This window comes from Panthera leo, chromosome B1 (genome assembly GCF_018350215.1).
Source record: "Panthera leo isolate Ple1 chromosome B1, P.leo_Ple1_pat1.1, whole genome shotgun sequence".
Lineage (NCBI taxonomy): Eukaryota > Metazoa > Chordata > Mammalia > Carnivora > Felidae > Panthera > Panthera leo.
The window spans coordinates 148,610,655-148,633,522 of NC_056682.1; the positions used below are offsets into that span (position 1 = coordinate 148,610,655).

Here is a 22,868-nt window from a genome sequence, read left to right on the forward strand (position 1 = left end):
CCGGTGTGTGTAAATAAAGGACCCCCCCTTCCAAGTTCTCTTATATTTTTCTCCAAACCCTTTCTCCTTCATTTTCCCAGTCACTTCCTCTCCCTCCCTCTCCCCCACCCACTGATTGCTATTGGCAAATTTAGGAATTTGATTGTGAGCCAAAAATGAAAAATAACAGCAGAGGCTTTTTAACATCTCTGTATGAATGGGAATGACTCTGGCTAAGTGCATCAGCTGGTATGTATACATATTTGTGATACTCCAGTGAATCACAGACTCCAGAAGACCAACCCCCGCAAATTTATCTCCGCCTCCTTCTCTGGCATGGAGAATAAAAGCTCACCGGAAACATCCCAAATGCATAAGTGGTTCTCATCTTTTTTGGCAGCCTAAAACCTGAGTGGAGTTTAAAGAGAACTAAATTGGACCATCCAGTTTCCTTCCCAGGATCATCTGGACAGGTTGTATTTTTATTTTTATTACTGATATTAGTATTAAAATTTTAGATATAAAAAGTTTAGGTGCAAATTATATATCACAAAACTGTTAAAAAAGGAAATATAGAGAGAATAAAGTCTATATTAATACTTTAGTTACATAATAATGTAAAGCATTTTAAAGCCTTTTTAAATCCTTTGTTTGTCATTAAAAATAAATCTTGCATTACATAATGCTTTTCTGTTTAAATAATTTTAACACAAAACTACGGTATCATAGTTACCTTGTAGGTCCTGAATGCTGGACATGTTCTCCATTTCATTAATAAGGAAACAGAGCAAGCAGAGTAGAAACAGTTAAAATGAAGAGTGACTTCTAATCTGGTGATCACTTCTGTGAAATATGTCAGAACCAGTCTCATAGTACCATGGGCCTTATAAACATTATCATTACTTTTAGGTGAGATACATCAGAAAAAAATACAGCATATATCCAAGTCCTTAGTAAATAGTTGACAGGTACATTTTTGGCAGCATAGTACCTATTTTATCTAGGAGTCTTTAATTAAAATTGGAAAGCGCAGAGAGATTTGATCTAGCAATTAAATTTAACAAGTATTTTTTAGCATCTGCTTTGTGACATAGTGCTGAGGCTGGGGTGGATTGATGGAGAAAAGGATATTCTCTGCTTTCAGCCATTTTAACCAGATCCAAGTAAGTAGAAGATGATGAGGATTGAGCAAGCCCTATACATCTGCACTGCCCACAGTTTGCTCAACACTTAACACTGTGTCTGGAAATGAGGTAGGCACTCACAGAGCTTATTTGCTGAATGAGAGTCAGATTAAGGGATGGAAGAGGGGAGGATAGAAAAAGGGACAAAGAAAACAGGAAGAAAAGAAGAAAAAAAGAGGAAAAAAAAGAAAAATTCTTTCTGAATTCAACTGAGTTTATAAATCACAGTCTTAACAATTTTTTGTTAGTGTTTCTAGACCACAATAACCTTTATAATAAGTTAGAAAATAAAATTGACAATTTCTAACTGAAATACATTTTTAAGAAAGAAGAGATCATCTAGAGGGTAAGTCCATATATTGTGATAAGAGATAATTTGCCAAAAGAAGTTAACAAGAAAATAGATATTATTATATGCCTCTTCGCTTAACCCTGAGACCAAAATTGACCATGAAGGGGCAGTTAGAAGTCAGCCAAGTGCTGAATGATAAATCAGCTACTCCCAATCGACTGTAAGCCAATTTTTGCAAACTTGGCAGAATACCAAGAAAGTTGTTCACATTAATAAACAAATCAGTAGGTTGGGCAAGCAACACCTTTATACACATTTCTTCTAGTGAAAGATTTCTATTTTCTGACAACAAAGAAGGTTTAAGGAACAAGGTGATTTATTAACAAAACTGATTTTTAATCAAAATGTCATAATTCTGGTGAGATTACATCTAACACACTTGAGAGAGAGGTCTTGAAAGAGTTGAGTTTGCCAATAGGAACTGGAACTTTTTCCCTTTTAAGTTAGAACATGCAGGACTAGTTATTCTGTGGTTTCCAAAACATACATTAAGCCATTCTTGAGTCAAAAACAACAATTGAAAAATTTTTCATTTTGTCGCTCTTCTGGTGTGTAATCTGAGGCCGAAATGAAATAAATGCTATAGTGGGTTGTCCCAAAGAACTTTAGTGGAGTAAACACCTAGAAGTCACATTGTGTAAAAGTCACATTGGATATTTACAGATTTTACTCTCCCCAGTGAGAAAACAGATAACTGATCATCAGTTTTGCCAGATAATTTTATATTTCTGAAATATATTCTTAGGAATTTTGACAACACATATTTTCCCTGATTTGAAAGGAGATATTACTATGTAATGTGTACTGTTTCTAACTTAGGTCATAAGTGTCTGGCTCCTTGTCATGAGCCAGCTGTGAAGGTACACGTGCAGGTTGTGTCTTTCCACATTGTCAGCTTTATTGACTCATAAGGCAAAGTTAATCATAGTCATAAAGCAGGTTTGGGATTCCAAACTCAATGTCATTTCCCCATATGATTAAACTTGGCTTCTTACACAGCACACCAAGCAGAAGAGAAGACACACCACACAACCAACAAGGCAAACAGAAGGGTGTGGGAAGTCAACGAACCAAAGGCGAAATCAGTTAAAGCTTCAAAGCTGAGCTTTGGTCACGTCCAGGTCAGCACCCGGCACGTATTGCCTATTACGTTCAAGAGGTGAAGGACCTCAGCTCTGTTCGGAAATCAGTCAGGCAGAGCCCTCAGAGGCAGCTGACTTTTTTAAGTGGTCAGACGTAGAAGGGTCATGTCTGAAGAGTCTGACAGTTTGTTGCAAAAATCCTCCCCTTTTCAAAGGGTCTTGAGACCCCTGCAGACCTCCTCTGCTTCTGCTTGTTAGCAGTTCTGGGTGTCAGCTGATGCTGGTCTGGGCGGTATCTTGGCTGGGCTGCAGTACCCTTAACCGCTTCTGCCATTGCTTGACACAGGCTCTTACTTGACATGACAGACTCCATCTTGCTCTCTACGCTCTATTATCATAAGGATTTGACACAATAACAATAGGGACTCATGCTTATTAAGCATTTATAATGGAAATTTATACTTCAGTTGAGGTAAAATAATTTGCTAAGATTATATAATTTCAAATAGCACAGCTAGGATTTAAATAAGGTGGTCTAAGGGCAACTGGGTGTCTCAGTCCATTAAGCATCTGACTCTTGATTTTGGCTAAGGTCATGATCTCATAGTTAGTGAGTTTGAACCCCACATTGGGCTGTGCTCTGACAGCATGGAACCTGTTTGGGATTGTCTCTCTCCCTCTCTTTCTGTTCCTCCCCTGCTCACACTCATACTCTTGTTGCTTTAAAAAAATAAATAAATAAAGTTTAAAAAACAATTAAAAAAATAAGCAGTGTGGTCTACTTTAGGGCCCACACTCTTAAAATTATATACTATTCTTTGTTATGTACACATTAATCATCTAAATTAAAATGAATATATAAACTTTTAACACATGTATTTCTCATTATATGAACACATTGAAATATTTATGCTACCATATCAAACATAAGGCAAAAACTTGACACATTTGATTTTATGAGCAATAAACTTCTATACAACACTATTAAAAGAGTTTAAATATCACTGGCATATAAAACAGAAAAATAAGCCATACTTTCAATATAAAATCAACAATAAATTACTAGCTAAAAAATCAGTTAGGAAAAAGTAACACCCTTGATAGACAAAATGGATCAAAATAATTAAAATAACCAATAAATTTATAAAAGATGAAAACAAAAAGTTATAAAATATCTCTGAAACACAGTTTTAAAAACATATATTTTCAATTGTGAAAGATTACAACAAATAATTTGCAAATACTGGTGAGCACGTGAGAATATAGGCAATTTCATATAGTGTGCAAATTGGTATAATTTTAGTGATTAAAAAATATTTAACAATATACCTTTAATTTTGGCAATTCTATTGTCACTGTGAAGATAATTGTGAAAAACATAGAGACATTCATTAGAGTGCTACTTATATCTAAAAAAAGTTGGGAAAAACAAGAATTTCCATCATTAAAGAATTGTTTTCTATATTACACCCATACTATGGACTTCTATGTGTAATTTATAAGAATAAAAACAGAATTTATATATTAACAGCAAAATGCTCACATTATATAGTGAAATAATAGAGTACAAAATGAATGTAAAATATAATAAAATTAGGGGCGCCTGAGTGGCTCAGTCAGTTAAGCGTCCAACTTTGACTCAGGTCATGATCTTGAGGTTCATGAGTTCAAACCCCTCGTTGGGCTCTGTTCTGATAGCTCAGAGCCTGGAACCTACTTTGTATTCTGTGTCTCCCTCTCCACCTGCCCCTACTCCACTCACACTCTGTCTCTCTCTCTCTCAAAAATAAATAAACATTAAAAAAATAATAATAATACAAATTAAATTAGGTACATAAGTGTATAGGTTTTATATACATTTAAATATTTGGAAGCATAAATATCGTGGTATTAGGAGCGATTATCTCTTTAGTTTGGATAAAGAAGGCACTTTCATTTTCTTTATGTTGTTTAATTTTTTTCACCAATTATGTGTCAAAAATAAGGATATTTCAGGTGCCTGAGAGTGTCTCACTCAGTTAAGCATCTGACTTTTGATTTTGACTCAGGTCATGATCTCATGGTTCGTGGGATTGAGATCCATATGGAGCTCCATGCTCACAGTGTGGAGCCTGCTTGGGATTCTCTCTCACCTCTCTCTGCTTCTCTCCCAGTTTGCTTGCTCACTCTCTGTCTCTCTCTGACTAAATTAATAAATAGATAGATAGATATTTATATATGCACATTTACATGTATACATAAAAATGTGCACTTTTGCCCTTCCTTGCGTAAGAAAAATATGGTTTCTGTCTTCAAGGAGTCTGATGCAGGACAGACTTAACCTAATTAATGACGTCTGCTTTTTGATGTAATTTTATGACATATAAATAAGATTTTAAAATAAAACTTTTCAAATCTGGCACAAAGTAAATGCCTAGTAAAGAACATCCATTTCCTTTTACTGGTGGTTGTAGAAAGAAGAGATTTTCACTTTTTATAGGAAAGCCAGTTGGAAAGCCAGTTTCATATTCAATCAATAGTTGGATAGGCTCTGAAGGAGAGCAGTGAGCACAAAGGAAAAAAAAATGAGGGAAATGACAGGGACTGAATCCATGGAATTAGTGCCAGGTGCTAGTGATTGGGAGTTAGGAAGCAACATCTGAAAGTCTCCATCTGTAATGTGCAGGCTACAAATATAGTGGGGAAAACATGACTGGAAATAGCCTTTAGAAGTCAACGGTCTATTCATTTGGTTTGGTTTGTAAGACTTCTCTTCCTAAAAGTTTACCATCAGGTATTTCTTATTTTAGGTGAATCCATTTGTCATGGTAATTGCAATTTCATTTTTCTCTTTATTTTTTTCTTAAGTTTATTTGTTTATTTTGAGAAAGAAAGAAAGAAAGAGAGAGGGGTGAGGGGGAGGCAGAGAGGGAATCCCAAGCAGGCTCTGCACTGTCGGCACTGAGACAAACGTGGGACTTGAACTCACAAACCATGAGATCGAGGCCTGAGCTGAAATCAAGAGTCAGACACTTAGCAGACTGAGCCACCCAGGTGACCCTCGTTTTCTCTTTATAATGCATCTCTCATGAATTGGGATTCTCTATATTGAGGAAACACACTGAGTGGTTAAAAGAACTGCTGCCTCCAGAAGGCTCCTGTTATACTACAAGGTCTCTGAAAAAGACAATAAAAGCCATAGCAGTTACAAATGTATAAGTGTATCAGGCAGCTTTTTAGCAAGAGTGAGGTATATGCAAAATGGGAGAGGGAGGTATATGCAAAATGACCTCCAAAGACTGAAGGAACTATAAAACCAAAGAAAAAGGCCAAGTCCAGCTTGACAAGAAATGGCTTATTAAGAGGACTTATGGATAAAAGAGTATGTTGGGCCACACAAGACAAGTAGATCTCTGTAACCCCACCTCCCTTAAGATTTGCTTTTGTAACGCTACAGGCTGGGAGCACTGTTAGGGGACCATCCAAGAGGAAAATGTCTAAGAATAAGTGTGTGTCACAGTCATGTCTCCAGAGTGGATCAAGAATATTTTGCCCTAAGGGTATACTTAAGGGTAGGAGGTGATGTGCTCAAGAAGGCTGCAGGTCACAGAGACGTCATCATGGTGGATTTGCATTAGTCTGGTTCACACAGATGAATAAAAAGGAGATCTAGAGTGGCTAATATCAAAGATGGACGAAATTTGTTGAGATGCTATATCACAAACAGAATGGAGAAGAAAAGATAGTAGAAGAAGTTGAGTCAATGAAGGAAAGTTTGCTTAATTAAAAATTCTATGACCAACCCTGAACACAAAATGGGTTATCATGGAATCAGGAAATGAATTATCTGTGATAACCATCTTGTTTACCCTTATAAGTTTCAGACAAGTCATTCAATGGAAATATCCACTACTTTACTAATCAAGTGAAAGAGAAAATTAAAAGTAATGTGAGAGGTCCCAGAGGAATCTTCTATTCCCTCAGGAATCCATGTCTTAGAAATATCCATTACAGTTTCATTAATTTTATCTTCTTTTATATACATTCATTGAGCATTTGAATTTTTTCATTAAATGAAACGTATTCAGGAACTAAGGAAGCTATATGGCAATAGCTATTGAATGTTACCATCAATCTTTATTGTTATTTAATGTATACATATTTAATCAGAGTGATTATCTACCAAAATATTGTTGTATTTTTGAGCATATTCATCTTTTTATATACCCCATCAATTTGTACAGAAATAGTGTTGTTGTGTTATCCTTCATCATGGAATTTTCTATGTCAAATATTGTATATAAATATAATATAAATGCATCACATTATTTTTATGTAGTTAAACACTTTATAGTGCCTTGTACTTTCTTACTCTTTTTATATGTTAGACTTACCTTCTTAATAGGAGAGATTCTTAAAGCACCAAGACTATATTATATACTCCTTCAATATGCTTTTTACCTTAAATGCTCAATAGCTAAGAAATGCTAGAAACCCAATAGAACCTCAGTTAGAGCTATTATTAATGTTAATATATTTTAAAGTACGTATAAAGTGGAAAACATACATTTTTTTTCTTTTAGTGTACCGCTTTATGATGGATTCTTCCAAATCTTCTGACTATTGTGAATACTTTGGCAAAATCCATGGAATTCTAATGTATAAAGATTTTATAAAACATTGGGATGATGTGGAGACATTCCAGGCAAGACCAGATGACATTGTCATTGCCACCTATCCTAAATCTGGTAAGTCTCCTTAGTATGTCAATGTCGTTCTCTTTTCACCTAGAAATGACAAACCCACCTTGAATAGTAAATATTAAGCTGTTCACTTCTACCACACTCATTTTTCATGTGAAAGATACAGTAGTTTAGACATAGAAAAAGTGGAATATCAGAGCTGTATTCGAAGAGCACAATCTGTACCTATAACCTGAGTAGCACATTGACAGATAGGTATGGTTGGCCACTTTAGAAAATTATGTAATATAAATGGATGAATATAGAATCATAACTAAAACCTTAAACTACCAACTGTGTTTATCTAATGTCATTATTGTCATCACATAAAAGTATAAGCAATTTTTGCAAACTTTTAAAAAATTCTTTTTCAGCTAACTAGCTCTTTTTCTCTAAGGCTATCCCCCAAACTCCTTTTTTAAGCAACATCTTTTTTTTTTCCTGAAATTAGCTCATAGTTCTGGAGTTTTACAGCCATAGATCTTTAGAAATTAGGAAGATCTGATCCAGACTTCTCTGGTTGCTACATTTAAACACTTACATATGTTAAGCACTGAATATGTCTCACTTCATTGTTATTTTACCCTTCCACCAGAGGAATTCTTCTAAAACACAATCCTGATAATTGTGCAACATTGCCTGTACAACATTGTCATTCTAAAACTTACCAAAAGCTCAAACTCTTTAGTATGAACTATAAGGAATTTTCTGCTTGCTGTCTGCTTGCCTTGGCAGCCTCCTCCCCACTTATCTCTTCTTCAATTTAGGCTTTATAATCTATTTCCAATTCTTTTCTTCACCACTATATTAATCTTAAGTATGTGCCCTTTGATTGAAAAAAAAAAAAGACAGTTCTGCTTGGTAGAACCAGTCTCTGACTCACAAAACCAGTGAACTAATGCCAATAATGTGTTAAGGCTAAGTTCAATTCTCATGTTGTCTTGAAGGCATTTCTTGTTGAAACATCACAGCAGCAGCAGCACACTGAGTTAAATGTTCCTCCTTTGCAGTCCTTTGAATTCCTATACCCATCTGTATTACAGCATCTTAAGAAAAAAGAAGTGTTGTAATTATCAAGCATTGTTTGCAACTCTCAAAAGCACATCTGAGCACTAGAAGGCAAGGGTTCAATCTATTCTTTTCTGTATCCTCTGAACGGGGACTCAAGTTGAGGCATAAGAAGCTATCAGTAAAGTTTGTGGCTAAAGCGTGCTTCAGTGTATCTTCTGTTATTCAAGTCTCTTTACCTTTTTTTTTCTTTTTTCAAAATTAACATTTTGTATTTTGGCACAGTATTTACAGATATCTATTAGACAGAAAAGGTAGTCTAAATCCTCCTGTAATATCAGCATAGTGACCATATCTTATTTAATTGTGTATTCTTGGCATTTAGCATAGTGACAAGCTTGTACTCAATATATATGTTGAAAACAATGAATGAATGAATGAATGAATGAATGACACCTCCTTACTCACATTATCCCAAAAAATGTAGGGACTGATTATTCTCACTGGCATGTCTCTTCACTATTTCTTTGCATGAGTTTTCCTTTTCTGTTTTCTCATTTATTCACTTAGCAAATATTTATTGAGTTCCTGCTATGTGACAAGTGTAATATTAGCCACTGGAGATATAATGGTGAACAAAACACACCTAATCTCTACCCTCTCAGTGTTTATAATCCGATGGTAAATATAAATAAAGTGGCAGATACAATGCAGTATGAAACCGCTTTGGGTGAAGGAAGTCCAGTAGGGTATTGCGACAACATATAGAAGGAGCACCTCACTTGGAGCCTTTCAGAGGCTTCTTAGAATGAGCAAAGCAAAGACCTGAGAAGTTTAGCTCATAGAAGAGGGTTCCAGGCTGAAGGAATAGCACATATGTGGATGTGGGAGACTCTGAGAGTATGCTTTCTCTCTGGCTTCTTCAATTCTTTCAGTTCTTCCTTCTAGCCCACCTGCATTTAGTCCATTCTTCAAAACTTACCTGAAAGCTTTCTTTCTCCATACTCCAGTAGTCATCTCTTCTTTCTTTGAATTAAGCTCAGCATTCAGTTGTGCATTATTTTCCCTTGTACGACTTTAGTTGCCTTAAGCCTATTTATTGTTAACTTGTCCTAGAGGTGAGGAACTATGTCTTATTCTTCTTTGTTTTTCCTGATAATGTTTAAATACAATGCTTTCCCTGCAGGAATATTTTGATAAATCAAGCCTCCCTACTTTTTAGATGTAAAAATTTAAATCCCTAATTGTTATCCGCTTGCATAATGTCCCAATTAATCATGGACAAATTTGGACTCCTACCATAGGCGTGTCTTACTACAATATTCATCCTTATTTCTTGAGACTATTTTTGGGTCTTACAAGAGTAAGTATTAGAAGAAATATTTCTTGAATTCCATGGCTATTCTTTTTTTTAATGCTTCTTTTTTTTTTAAGTTTATTTATTTTGAGAGAGAGAGTACAAGCAGGGTGGGCCGAGAGAGGAAGAGAGAGAATCCCAAGCACAGGGCCAGACATGGGCCTCAATCTCACAAACCGTGAGATCATGATCTGAGCTGAAATCAAGAGTCAGATGCTTACAGATGGAGCCACCCAGAAGCCCCAAGTTCTGTGGCTGTTCTATCTTTCAAATAATATTGCATTGGTACCTTCCTACTTTATCCAGCTATAAATCCACTACCTGCATCATCAGCCCTGCATTGTCAGTGAGACACTAAGGTTTGTCTAATTTTTACAGGTACAACCTGGGTTAGTGAAATTGTATACATGATCTGCAAAGAGGGTGATGTGGAAAAATGCAAAGAAGATGTCATTTTTAATCGAATACCTTTCTTGGAGTGCAGAAAAGAAGAGCTGATGAATGGTAATATTTAAGTAGATTTTTAAAGGTGTTTACATATATTTTAAAGTGTGGCTATAGCAGGTGCAAGAAAAGAGAGAGGAAGCAAGAGTGACAATTAGTATGATGTCCTCTACATGGAGAGTACATAAATTTAAATTTAAATCTTGACAGAGTTTATGGTATAGCATTTGTCTGATACAGAGTGAATAAGGATAGCTTTTATATGCCTTCAGTAGAGTCTAGTAATATGTAAGCATTTATCCCTATATGGCTGAATGTGATAATACTTTAAACATTAGAAAAATGTATGTAAATTTTCAAGGATATATCCAAAATGATATTCATCAGAGGTTCTTTAAATATTGTGAAAAATTAGAAACAACTTAAGTGTTAATCAAAAAAAGGAATAGCTTAATGTGATACAATAACACTATGAAATCATTAAAAAAATTAGGTTGGCCTATGTTCCTTGTAGTTTCGATATAATATGTTAAGGAAAAATCAATTAGAAGATACTAAAAATTCTGTCTGCATGTGTGGTATTTAGATGGCTCTGAGACTGGGCATAGAGATATACAGTTGACCCTTGTACAATGCTGAGGTTAGGGATGATCACCCCTCACACAATAAAAAAATCTGCATATAACTTTTGACTCCCCCCAGGTTTAATTACTAATGGCCACTATTGGATCAGAAACCTTGCCAATAATGTAAACAGTTGATTAACACATATTTTGTATGTTATACATGTATTAATATATTGTATTTTTGTAATAAAGTAAGCTAGAGAAAAGCAAATGTTACTAACAAAATCATAAGTAAGAGAAACTACGTTTAAGTATTGTACTGTAAAAGAATTCATATATAAGTGGACCTGGGAAGTTCAAACACATGTTGTTCAAAGGTCAACTGCATTTATATGGAAGGCTGCTCACCAAAATATTAATACTTATTTTTTCCAATATGGTGAAATTGTATCTTATCTTGTTGTTTTCTCTATAATTTCCTCTATGTAAACTTCTATGATAGTGAGTATGTATTATTACTATGAATACAATATAGAATCTTAAAGTTACTTCTATTTTAAAAATATATATAAAATCCACATAAATATTGATAATTTTGGAAGTTGTATATAACCTTTAACTTTTTAAAAATCAGGAGTAAAACAATTAAAACAGATGGCATCTCCTAGAATAGTGAAGACTCATCTGCCAGCTGACATTCTTCCAGCCTCATTTTGGGAAAATAACTGTAAGGTAACCAGAGTCTAGTATTCTTAAAACTTCATCCAAGTTGGGGCACCTGGGTGGCTGTAGTCGGTTAAGCATCTGACTTTGGCTCAGATCATGATCTCACAGTTCATGAATTTGAGCCCCGCATCAGGCTTTCTGCTGTCAGTGCAGAGCCTGCTTCAGATCCTCTGTCTCCCTCTCTCTCTGTCCCTCCTCCGCCTTGCACAGGTTCTCTCTCAAAAATAAATAAACATTAAAAAAAAGTCATCCAACTCAAAATAAGTTTGCAATGATCAAGTCAGGTAACATCCTGTGTCTTATACACATTTATTTGTTCTTTCATGGAACCTACAGATATTTAATAAATGTGGATTAATGTCAGTGTAGTTAGAGTCTATATTTCAACTCCAACTCTAGAGGTTATTTGGAAAAAAACAGGTAAACTCCAAGCCACTCCAAGGTATTCATCTGCAAGGGGATAATAATAGTATCTTCCTGGTGGAGCTGTTACAGGGATTAAGTGAAATAATGCTTGTTAAGTGCTTAACACGGTATCTAGTATATTATAAACATTTGGTAAATGGTAGCTACTTTTGTATTTGTTACTAATGATTGTATTGAATGCATTCCTTTTTGCAAACTATTGTACTTGGCATGTTGAGGCATTCAAGCAAACTGGAAAAAGATAAACCAGACAAGTATTATATAATAATTATTTACTGAGTATCTGTTGTGTGCCAGCAATGTAAGGATTAATAATACATGTGCAAGCCTTGTCTTCATGATCACATGGTCCACTGGGGGAAAGGGACAAATAAGCAGATGATGCAGTAGGTGTCACAGGTCAAGTAAGAGAATTCTGGCCCAGATATTACAATAAGGCAGGTATTCAACAACAAGTAACATCTCAGCTGATATTTAAAAGATGTATTGGAGTTAGTCTATATAATCCCAGAGGCAACCCTAATGATGATCTGAAACAAGTTCATTTCAGTTGCTAGGTTGACTATACACATTGTCTGGATAAATGAAGGGAGATAAGCTAGGGCTTGATCACAACAGACACTGAAGTTAAGTTAGGAAGTTTGGACTCTATTTGGTGGTAATGAGGAGTTACAGACATTTTGAGTTGATGATTGATGTGATCAGTTTTGGTTTTTACAGAGAATGATATATAACCCTAAAACATTACGTCTTGGTTATTGATGCTGTTTCTCAACACCTTTCTAGCTTTCTTTAGGATATACCACAACCCTATATGCTACAAGTATGAGATATCAAAGTACTATACGCAGTTGTAATAACAAAATAGGGGGTTTATCACAGTCAGGAAACATTTCTATTTTGTACTCTAATGATAGCTGGTGTGTTTGACATTTTTCTGGAGATCCATGGTCCAAAATTCTGAAGGTTCTAGTTTCTTGTTTGTTGTTTAACTTTCATCAAAAGCAATCTTAGATGGAACATGTACATCCTGCTGACATCATTCATTACATAAAGTTTCTCTCATTAGACCATTTATATATTTTTTGGGAGATGTGCAATCACCATTTTTTCAAGAGATTTGACCAAGTTACCTGTTTTTCTTTTGGAGAATGGGTTGTGGCCCCTTCAGGTCTCAAATGAAAATAAATACAATCCATTTACAATAGTCTTAGTCTTCACTAAACTATTTAGCATTCACAAAACTGGCTATCATCTCAGACATCAATCAAACAGTTAGATAGAATCATGTCCTGAGCATTTCTGAGGTAATTCACTGGGGGACAAGAAGATAGATGGATTGGGACTATTAGTAAAAGTGTATTTACAGTGATGAACCAGAAGCTAAAAGAGAATTTTAAAAAGTGAGGGGAAAGGGAGTCAAACTGACACATAAAAGAAACATTGAGGACAATAAATTTCAGATCTTGGAATTGTTTCAGGACAGATATATTGGGGAAAACTGATAAGAAAGAAAGAAGGAGTAGGAATTTCTTGGAAGAAAATGATGTCCCAGCATAGGTCTTCAGAAGTGAAACCTTTAGAGTGTGCTGACATTATTTGTGATTTGGTCATAAAAGTGGTTAGCTGTGGTAAACTAAAGGAAATGATCAATGAATACAAGAACTTAGTGAATTAGATGGTTTATGCATACAGATACTAAAGTTACACTGGATGATGACAAGATTGGGAATGGAGAGTAATACAATGAGGCAGATGTTCATATTTTCAATTAAAGCAAGGGAATCACCACAAGCTTTAGCTGGGAGAGGTATGAAGTATCACAGGAACAGGGGTGTTTCAAGTGTAGCATTTTAAAGTGGATTATGATCCCAAGAGAATTGTGGGTAAACTAGCAACTTCATCTGGAGAGTGATACAGGCAAAGCCCTATCTTTTAGAAAGACCTAGATTTCCCTCCAAGACAGGAATAGCATGCATGGCAAAAACTTTGGGGTATAGAATAGTATCTGTCAAAATGAAGATAAGATAAACTAAATGGGAGTTTAGGGGGAAGAGGGATTGCTTTTGTTATCCCCACCCCCTATCTGAGAAAATAAAAAGCCTCATGAAGACCTGCAACCAAGCTTTAAAGTAATGGATAGTATTTTGAGATGTAGAGAATATTCAAGACAGAGGGAACAGCATGAAGAAATGCAAGGGGTAAAAATCTGAAGTAAATTCATGCATACAGTGGCAATGAGTTCTATTCAGCTAATATGCAAAATGCAAGAAGGAGAGTGTTAAATTACGTTGGAAAAGTTCAATATGGCTATTGATAGTTTTCATAAGAAAAGAAAATTCACCTTTTTTCTGCAGTTATTAGAGGTTTTTATAGCAGGACTTTAAAAACGAGAGCCGTATTTCTTAGAATACACTACAAGAATTCTTTAAAATTGTTTGCAAATGTAGAAACTTGAAGAGTTAAGAAAAGTTAGTGAGCCCAATCAAATCCAGTAAACAAGTGGAGAGTCATGAACAGCCTTCCCTGATGGCAAGGCTCAGGTTCCTGAGGGCAGAAGTGGAGACCACAGGAATGCTGAAGTTTCCTTTTGCAGATCTTTTCCTGCAGCACTGTGTACTGGACCTAGAAAATACCGTAAAGATCAGACGCAACTCACTTGCTTACTGGATAGAAAATTTATATCCAAAACTGGTGTTTTGCACAAGATGATAGAACTTTTTAGTGCCAGACTGGCAATTAACCAAGGCTTCCTGACTGCTCTTTCCGATTGGTGTTTCTTCTGCATGTAGTACAGAAACTCAACACGATGTTAGTGAAGATTACGTTTTCACTGTGATCAATGTGCATTTAAATAGACCCCCATTAAATACGTTTGTTCCCTCCAAGACTGCATGAATGACTGCATTTGTGACATTAAAATGAGTTATTATACATGAAAATGGCATACAAAATGAAAAGTGAGAACAGGCACTGAATAACTGTGCAAAAGATACTTTCACTTCAGGTTATTGAATTTTTCTTCTTTATAATTTTATATATTTTATATACTTTTTACAATGAACATGTATTATGTTTGTAGTTGGAAAGATAAATGTTTCTTGATGAAACTATGTTTGAAAAAAATCAAGTGACGTAATATATAATGTCATCCTTTTAGATGATCTACCTTTGCCGGAATGCCAAAGATGTCGCTGTTTCCTTTTATTATTTCTTTCTAATGGTAAATGCCCATCCAGATCCTGGATCTTTTGAAGAGTTTGTGGAGAGATTCATGGATGGACAAGGTAAGACACCTTCTTTACTTGGAATTCTTTCAAAGTAAATGATACAAGACAAATGACGTCTCTGAGCAAATATTTTTGTTGTCTGTTGTGGTCTGCTATCTTCTCTGACCCTTAATTAAAACAGAAATTCTAGAAGACTTTGAACTTTAGAACAAGCACAGTGTTTCCAGATGTGGATGGAAAATGCAGAATCTGGACACTCCAGTTCAGTGCCTAAAAATAAATATATAAAAGTGTTTTTGGAGGTTGGAGGTAACCATTTTCCTCTCTAAGACTGAGATTCAGTGTCCAATTCTGAATCATTTCTTTTTATTAGAAAAAGTATCTCATAGCATTACAACTCTATTGAATAAGGGGGCAAGGAAATAGAAAAGGGAGAGAGTGCCCATTTGTTTCCAAGGAAAATTTCAAGTGCTTTGTTGGATGAGCATTCACGAAGAAATCTGAGTATCTACAAAGTTCTTTTTCTTTTCACCCAGGGTACAGTCTGAATGTTTTAACTAGATTTCTCAGAACCATACAAGAGTTATTAGAGCAGAAATTCTGGGAAATTTTACCTTTTAATTAACTCCAGACTATAGCAACTATTTAAAGTTGAGGAAGAAAGGATTCAAGAAAGTCTAGTATTTTCTAAAGAAGACCATTCTGATACTGTCATAATAATTGCAAAAAAAAAATGGTAATAATGTCTTTATATCCATAGAAGGTAATATTGACTCAATAAAAGTGGAATATATGTACTTTATGTTTGTTGCTGTATTTTGGAAAAATTTATGCTAACCATCACAAATTAAACATATGTCTAAAGATGGTCAAAACCCATATTGTAAGTCAGAGAAAGATAATGTTGTACCTCTGCAAATTGGATGAAAAGATCATCCAATTATCCAATTATATACATATACATATACATACATATATACAATATTTTATGTTAAGAACAATTGTCAGTAGAGTCAAAGGACAGAAGTGGTGGACAATGACAATGCAAAGCAGTATACCTTGACTCACACAGCATTATATTATTTGGTCAGCTTTTTATTGGGTGAAACACTGGGATATGCATGAGAAAAGAAAAGGGAAGAGAGACCACTTTTGAGCATATCACATCATCTTCAAATGTTCTAACTTTTTTGGGGTGCCTGGGTGGCTCAGTTGGTTGGACATCCGACTTTGGCTCAGGTCACGATCTCACGGTTCATGGGTTGGAGCTCCACTTTAGGCTAGGAGCCTGAAGCCTGCTTCAGATTCTGTGTCTCCCTCTCTCTCTTTGTCCCTCCCCTTGCTCGTGCTCCATCTCTCTGTCTCTCTGTCTCTCTCAAGAATAAATAAAAAAAGTCTTCTAACTTTTTAAAAATGAGAATAGCACTAAGAGTCCCTAAGAAAACATCCCTACCATATAAACTGCAAGTAATATAATAAAAAGTTATATAGTTGCCAGTTTTAATTGTAAAAGCTAGTTTTATGAATAGTAAATTTCAACCTGGACTGAATTCTCATTATAAGATCATTAATAGTTTCATTAACTCAACTCCCTTCACTGACAACTTGATTTCACACACACACACAAATACACAACGCACGCACACACGCACACATTTCAAAAATGCTCTTATAAGCTGTGAATCAAGTTAATCGGATAATTAACCATAAACCATGTCATAAACCATGTCATAATGTTGAAAGTTTAGAATGTATTTCTGTACATGGATTGTTCAACATACTTTGCCTCTCTTGCTGCAGAGAAATTTGCTTAAGATCTGTGACTGACCTCTATTTTTCATGCCATGATCATTTATTTATATTTATTTGTGGTTACTATTGTTTACATACTCATTTTCAAGCTTTATAGAGATAACAGCATGCCCTTAAATTGCTTTTATGTCTAACTTTAGTGCCTTATGGTTCCTGGTATAAACATGCAAAATCTTGGTGGGAAAAGAGGAAGAATCCACATGTGCTTTTTCTCTTCTATGAAGACATGAAGGAGGTGAGAAATTGAAAACCTATGGACTATTGTACACCTAAGACTTAGCTAACTGGAATTAAACACTTTTAAAAAAGAAAACATATGGGCAACTTAATAGTTTCTAAAATATTAACACTTGACAAGACTCTAGATACAAAAATATGTCTTTAAATAGAAGATTCAGGCATCTCCAAAAGTTATAATAATTCAGATACATTAACACAGATTTGAAGCTATTAAATAGAACTCTTCCGTGAATAAATATATTTAAACTGAGTCTCAAAAAATTACCAAAGATAAAATTTGAAAGAACTTGAGTTCACAAAACAACAGCAAACACAGACACACACACACACACACACACACACACACACACACATACACACACACAGATATGAACACATAAGGAATCACGATGGACAAGAAGTGTCAACTGCCTCCAAATCTATGGGTGTTGGAATTATCAGGTAAACCCTATAAAAATAATTATTCTTAATATGTTTAAAGAAATAAAAGAAGAAAAATATTTTACAAAGAAAGAAGAGGTTACTAAAATTGACTTAGCAGATTTGAAAAAATATAGCAAAATAGAATTTCTAAAATAATTTTTAAAAATTAAAAAATTAAGAGATGGTTCATATAACAGATAGAACATGGCTAAATAGTGAGTTAGTGAAGTGGAAATGGAGCAGAGGAAATTACATAGAATGTACTACAATGAGATGAGTAGAATACTTTAAAAATAGAGTGATAGATATGTGGGATAGTGATACAATTCCACATCTATCAACTCAAACTTCCAGAAGAAGAGAATAAACAGAATGTCAGAGCAGCAATATGCAAAAGTATGATGATCTCAAATTTCCTCATAGTGTATTTTTTCTCAACTTCATTAGTAATCAGGATAACACAAAATAAAAGTCACTATGAGATGGCATTTCACGCACCAAACTGACAATTAACAAGTCAGTTAATGTGGACCATTGAGAAGTACCATATTACTGATAGCAGTATAAGAAGATACAGAAGATAAGAAACACTATGGAAACAATTTGTCATTATCTAAGAAGGGCAACCAAACAGGATTTAACACTCCCAAATGCCTACGTATATACTCTTGAGAAACTCTGGTTTGTGTACATTAGGTTATATGTACAATAATCTTCAAAGCAGCATTCTCCATAACTATAAAAATTGGAAACAACCCAAATATACATAGGCTCAAGAATCATGATATATGCTCTTGTCCTACAATTAAGTATGATATCGGAATGAAAAAGAGTAAACGTCAAATATGCACATCAATTGGGCAAAACCAAATCATATATTGTCTGTGGATAATATGTGTATGTTTGAAAACTATTAAGTAAGGCACAGGGTTGATTAGATCAGTTTTAGAACGGCAGGTTTTATGTTGATGTTTTTTGTTGTTTATGGGGATGGAAAGTGGAATGAATGAAGTTCAAAACTTGCAAATGGAAGAACTCTAGAAATTTTGAGTATTCTATTCCATAAATTGAGTAGTAGGTTGAAGCACAAATGTACACAAATAATTTTTGCAAAAATAGACAAATCCCGGGTTTCTTTATTAAGAGAAATGTCTTTTCTTCTCTCATTCTTTATTAGCACCAAGAAAGCAATCAATAGTTTCTTGCTCACATCTTTGTACAATTATTAAAATCCATGTTGCAAAAATTCTAGAGTTGTTTTGATCAGAACAAATTTAAAATAAAATCATACATAATATTTTAGAAACTGAAGTGTTATTTCTTTATAGAGTTTAACAGTATAACAAATTTGAAAAAGAGAAACAACCATGATATGTAGTTTATTATATTGCCTAATATTATGCCCTATAAGTAGAATATTGAAAAGAGTAAATTTAAAACTCACACACAAAAAATTTATTAACTAATCTAACCATTTCAACCTTCCCACCCCAGGGTCTATGTTCACTTATTCCCTATTTTGGTTGATAATGACCATGTTGAAGTCTCCTCCAAATTTGAATCAGTAAGGTGCCTAAGAATGAATAAGTTAGTTTTCCTTTGTTTCTACAATGTATCAAGTAGAAAGAGAATAAGATATATTAATATTATATATAGATATACAAACTTTTTGGTAGAAGATAGACAAGTAAATAAAATTATGAGAATAAAGACTTATATGGGAATTTATAGGAGCAAAAATAGGGTTAGCTCACTCAAATTGGATTAGTCCAAAGAAATTATCCCAAAGAAGGTGATACTTGAGCTGAAGCTTGACAGGCAAGCTGTAATTTTTAGAACAGAGAATTTGAAAATTGCATTCTTTGTAAAGGGAACTATACACCAGAGATAAGCGTTATAGTTGGTATTGCGAATAGTTGCGTTGGATGATTTTCCTGGATGGTAGGGCACACTATAAGAGTGACATAGGAATGGGGATGTTTATAGCTATGGTTCGTTCATATACATCTGATGTTCCATCTTGACTATTTGAGTTTTTATAATTTTTCTTAATCTTTTTGGTTACTTTGCTTCTCAGTATGTACATCAATAAATTAGAGAAAAATGAAAACTGTGTACATATTTTTAGCCCAAAAGTTAATCTGTTATAGGTGAGACTATAGTCTTTGAGCGTGTATATTCATACTGTTAGATAATAGTTGTTGAGCATGTACTAAATAAACATCAAGAACTATAAAAAATATTTTATAAACATGAGCTAATTTAGTTGATTCTAACAATCTTTAAAGCATCTTTTATATCTACATCATGGATAAAATAATAATGCCTAGAGAAGTTAGAAAAAATTCCACCTCTCCAAGAAGTGTTTTGTTTTTTTTTTTTCACTTGAAACCTAATTTGAAGCCAATGCCAGTGGGGAAAAAGAGGTTCTCTCTCTCTCTCTCTCTCTACCTCTCTCTCTCAACCCAAATAACAATATATTTAACTTTAGTAATTAAAGTTTCGAAATTTTTTTTTTTCTCTAGGATATCAGAAAAGAGGTGATAAAAGTGATACAATTTCTGGGAAGGAAGCCATCAGAAGAGCTTGTGGACAAGATTATACAACATACTTCATTCCAGGAGATGAAGAACAACCCATCTACCAATTATACAACACTACCAGAAGAAATCATGAACCAAAAAGTTTCTCCCTTCATGAGAAAGGGTGATCTCATCCTGCAATTTGCCCCGATTGCTATAGGAAGTCACAAGTTGAAATAGTTACCGGCAAACACCTGTTGAAGTTATTCTAGCCTGTGGACCCAGCTTGTTTTCTTCAGAGCTCTTTTACATTTGAGTGATTTTTGTATTGAGTTACCAGTTCTATAGAGGCATTAAAACATTGGCATTTCTGCTGCTGCTGCTACTACTACTAAATTGCTACTACTTATTGATTGCTTAGTATATGCAGCATATTAAGAAAGGCCAGCAGCCACCCCAGCCTTAGTACCAGCATTAATACCAGACCCTACTAGCAATCCTTTATAAAGTCTGTGGGCCTTGGTGCTGCACCATGTACATTATATAAATGTATATGATTTTAAAATTCTAATTCTCTTTAAATTCAAACTAGACGCTCAAGAAAACTTCTTTGTTACCTCACTTTGAGATGAGGAAACAAGCCTGGAACGATGAGCTTTACCTTCACGAAGTGGTAAACATTTTTCAAGACCAAGTGGCAAATATACAAACTCCTCAAATTGTACACAATAAATGTGTATAGTTCTTTGTATATCAGTTCACCTCATTAAAGTTGTTTTAAAAGATTAAGTTTCAAAACACTTGTGGCACATACAGCTTTGTTTAACCAAAAATATCAAAATACAATGAGGTGACATTCTATTGAGAGGAGGAATTATCTGATGAGATATGGTCAGTTTATAAATCCAAAGGCATATAGAATATGCAGAGTATTGGGACATCGGTCTTGCTGATATATGAAGCAGAACAGAATAGAGAAAATCTTGCTCTTTGAAGGAAACTTTCAGTGAGAGGGTCAGGAATTTTTAAAATAATAGGAATAGCAAACCCACCACTGGCACCAGTAGAGAGCCCCTGAAAAGAGAGTTAACAAATGGATTATATTTTCATTGTTTAGTTCTCAGATAATCTCAGTCTTCTTTTTCATAGTGTCCATGTGTATTTTTAAGATAAAATGATGGACTTAAAATAGTAGTCATGCTTGTAGAGGGCTGCATACTGCTATAACCTCAGACCCTACTCAATTCTCAGGACACATATTTTCTATCTTTTTGGGTTAATTATGAAAGTTTAGACCTCCTTGAGCTAAGGGGACAAGGGAACTACTAATTTAAGATACTCCTTCTCCCAGGGGAGGGTTGGATGTAATGGAAAACAAAAGAGCCTGCTAGACTTGCAATAACACAAGGCTGAGAAATGTTGAGAAGCTTAACTATCAGCAGGAGCAAAAATTGAGAGGAAGCAAAGGATATGAAAAAATTCTGAATAAGAGTATAGAATTAGAATTAGTTGAGGGACAACTTACAAATTCATGCCTTGGATACCTAGTGTTGTCATTAACCAGGTTATGGAAAATTACACAAAGAAAACACAGTTTTGTGGGAAGAAAATGCATTTAATTTTGAACTAGTTGAATTGGAGACACTTACATGGAATCCAAGTGGCAATATCAGATAGGCAATTGGATATGGAGACATAAGCCTGGATTTGAGTTTTAGTTTGAAGATGATATTTCATATCTTGGGAGTGGGTAAAACATGGATCTCATCTTAGAAGTACTGACATTTCAGAGGAAACTGTAGAAGAAAAATTAAGTAAAGTAGCACAAGAGAGAAGAGTCAGAGAAAGAAATTTGCTGGGTTTTATTTGTTTGTTTTTTAATAATCAGGACAAATATTTCTTTGCTCAAATGTGTGTGTGTGTGTGTGTGTGTGTGTATAATATATATATATATATTATATATATACTATTTATGGTATATATTTTATTTTTATAATTGAATATTATAAGAATAAAATTTGATTAGGTGTTAATGAATATAATAAATGTTAGAGAATGTCATGATTCTGGCTGGACAACATATTTACTATGTTTTCTCTTTTGTTGCAGGGATTGCAGGAGACTGGAAGAATCACTTTACAGTAGCACTGAATGAGAAATTTGATATACATTATGAGCAGCAAATGAAAGGGTCTACTCTAAAGTTAAGAACTGAAATCTAAGAAGGGTTTTCTTAATATATCTAAGGTTAAAGCTTTCTTCTCATCGTTCCTCACTTTTTTCAAATTTTGGATTGGTAGAGAAGGAATCATATGAAGGATCATGATTAGATTCACATGATTATTGAAATGTTCATATAAAAACAAGATTTTTGTCCAGGCTATGGTCTTTTTCGTTTTCTTTCTTTTTCTTCCTTTTTTTTTTTTACAAATATTGCACAAATATATAACCTATAAATTACTACAAATCTATGATCTATGCGTATGATGTAGGAACACACAGTTTGAATTGTCGAGTTAAAAATAACCAAAAATGTCCATCAATGGATGAATGGATAAATAAGATGTGGTATATATATATACAATGTAATATTACTCGTCAATAAAAAAGAATGAAATCTTGCCATTTGCAACTATGTGGATGGAACTAGAGGGTATTCTGCTAAGTGAAATTAGTCAGCCAGAGAAAGACAAATATCATATGACTTTACTCATATGAGGAATTTAAGATACTAAACAGATGACCATAAGGGAAAGGAAGCAAAAAGAATATAAAAACAGGGAAGGGGACAAAACA

The 22,868-nt window shown here is 34.4% G+C and overlaps 1 protein-coding gene across 1 annotated transcript; it reads left to right on the plus strand.

Annotated features, from left to right (window-relative positions):
* Positions 1–371: 371 nt before the first annotated feature.
* On the plus strand, positions 372–22,653 carry SULT1E1 (sulfotransferase family 1E member 1). Its single transcript, XM_042936241.1, has 8 exons — positions 372–452; positions 7,160–7,324; positions 10,062–10,187; positions 11,328–11,425; positions 15,006–15,132; positions 17,028–17,122; positions 20,076–20,256; positions 22,182–22,653. The coding sequence occupies exons 2-8, from the start codon at positions 7,171–7,173 to the stop codon at positions 22,292–22,294; spliced, it is 894 nt and encodes a 297-aa protein (XP_042792175.1). The 5' UTR covers positions 372–452; positions 7,160–7,170; the 3' UTR covers positions 22,295–22,653.
* The last annotated feature ends 215 nt before the right edge of the window (positions 22,654–22,868 follow it).

What these genes read in the sequence shown, in the direction of transcription:
- SULT1E1 (XM_042936241.1), top strand. Translation starts at nt 7,171, where the DNA reads ATGATGGATTCTTCCAAATCTTCTGACTATTGTGAATACTTTGGCAAA. An exon ending in GAGATTCATGGATGGACAAG is followed by an intron (nt 15,133 to 17,027) that starts GTAAGACACCTT and finishes GTCTAACTTTAG; the next exon opens with TGCCTTATGGTTCCTGGTAT. An exon ending in TTCTCCCTTCATGAGAAAGG is followed by an intron (nt 20,257 to 22,181) that starts GTGATCTCATCC and finishes CTTTTGTTGCAG; the next exon opens with GGATTGCAGGAGACTGGAAG.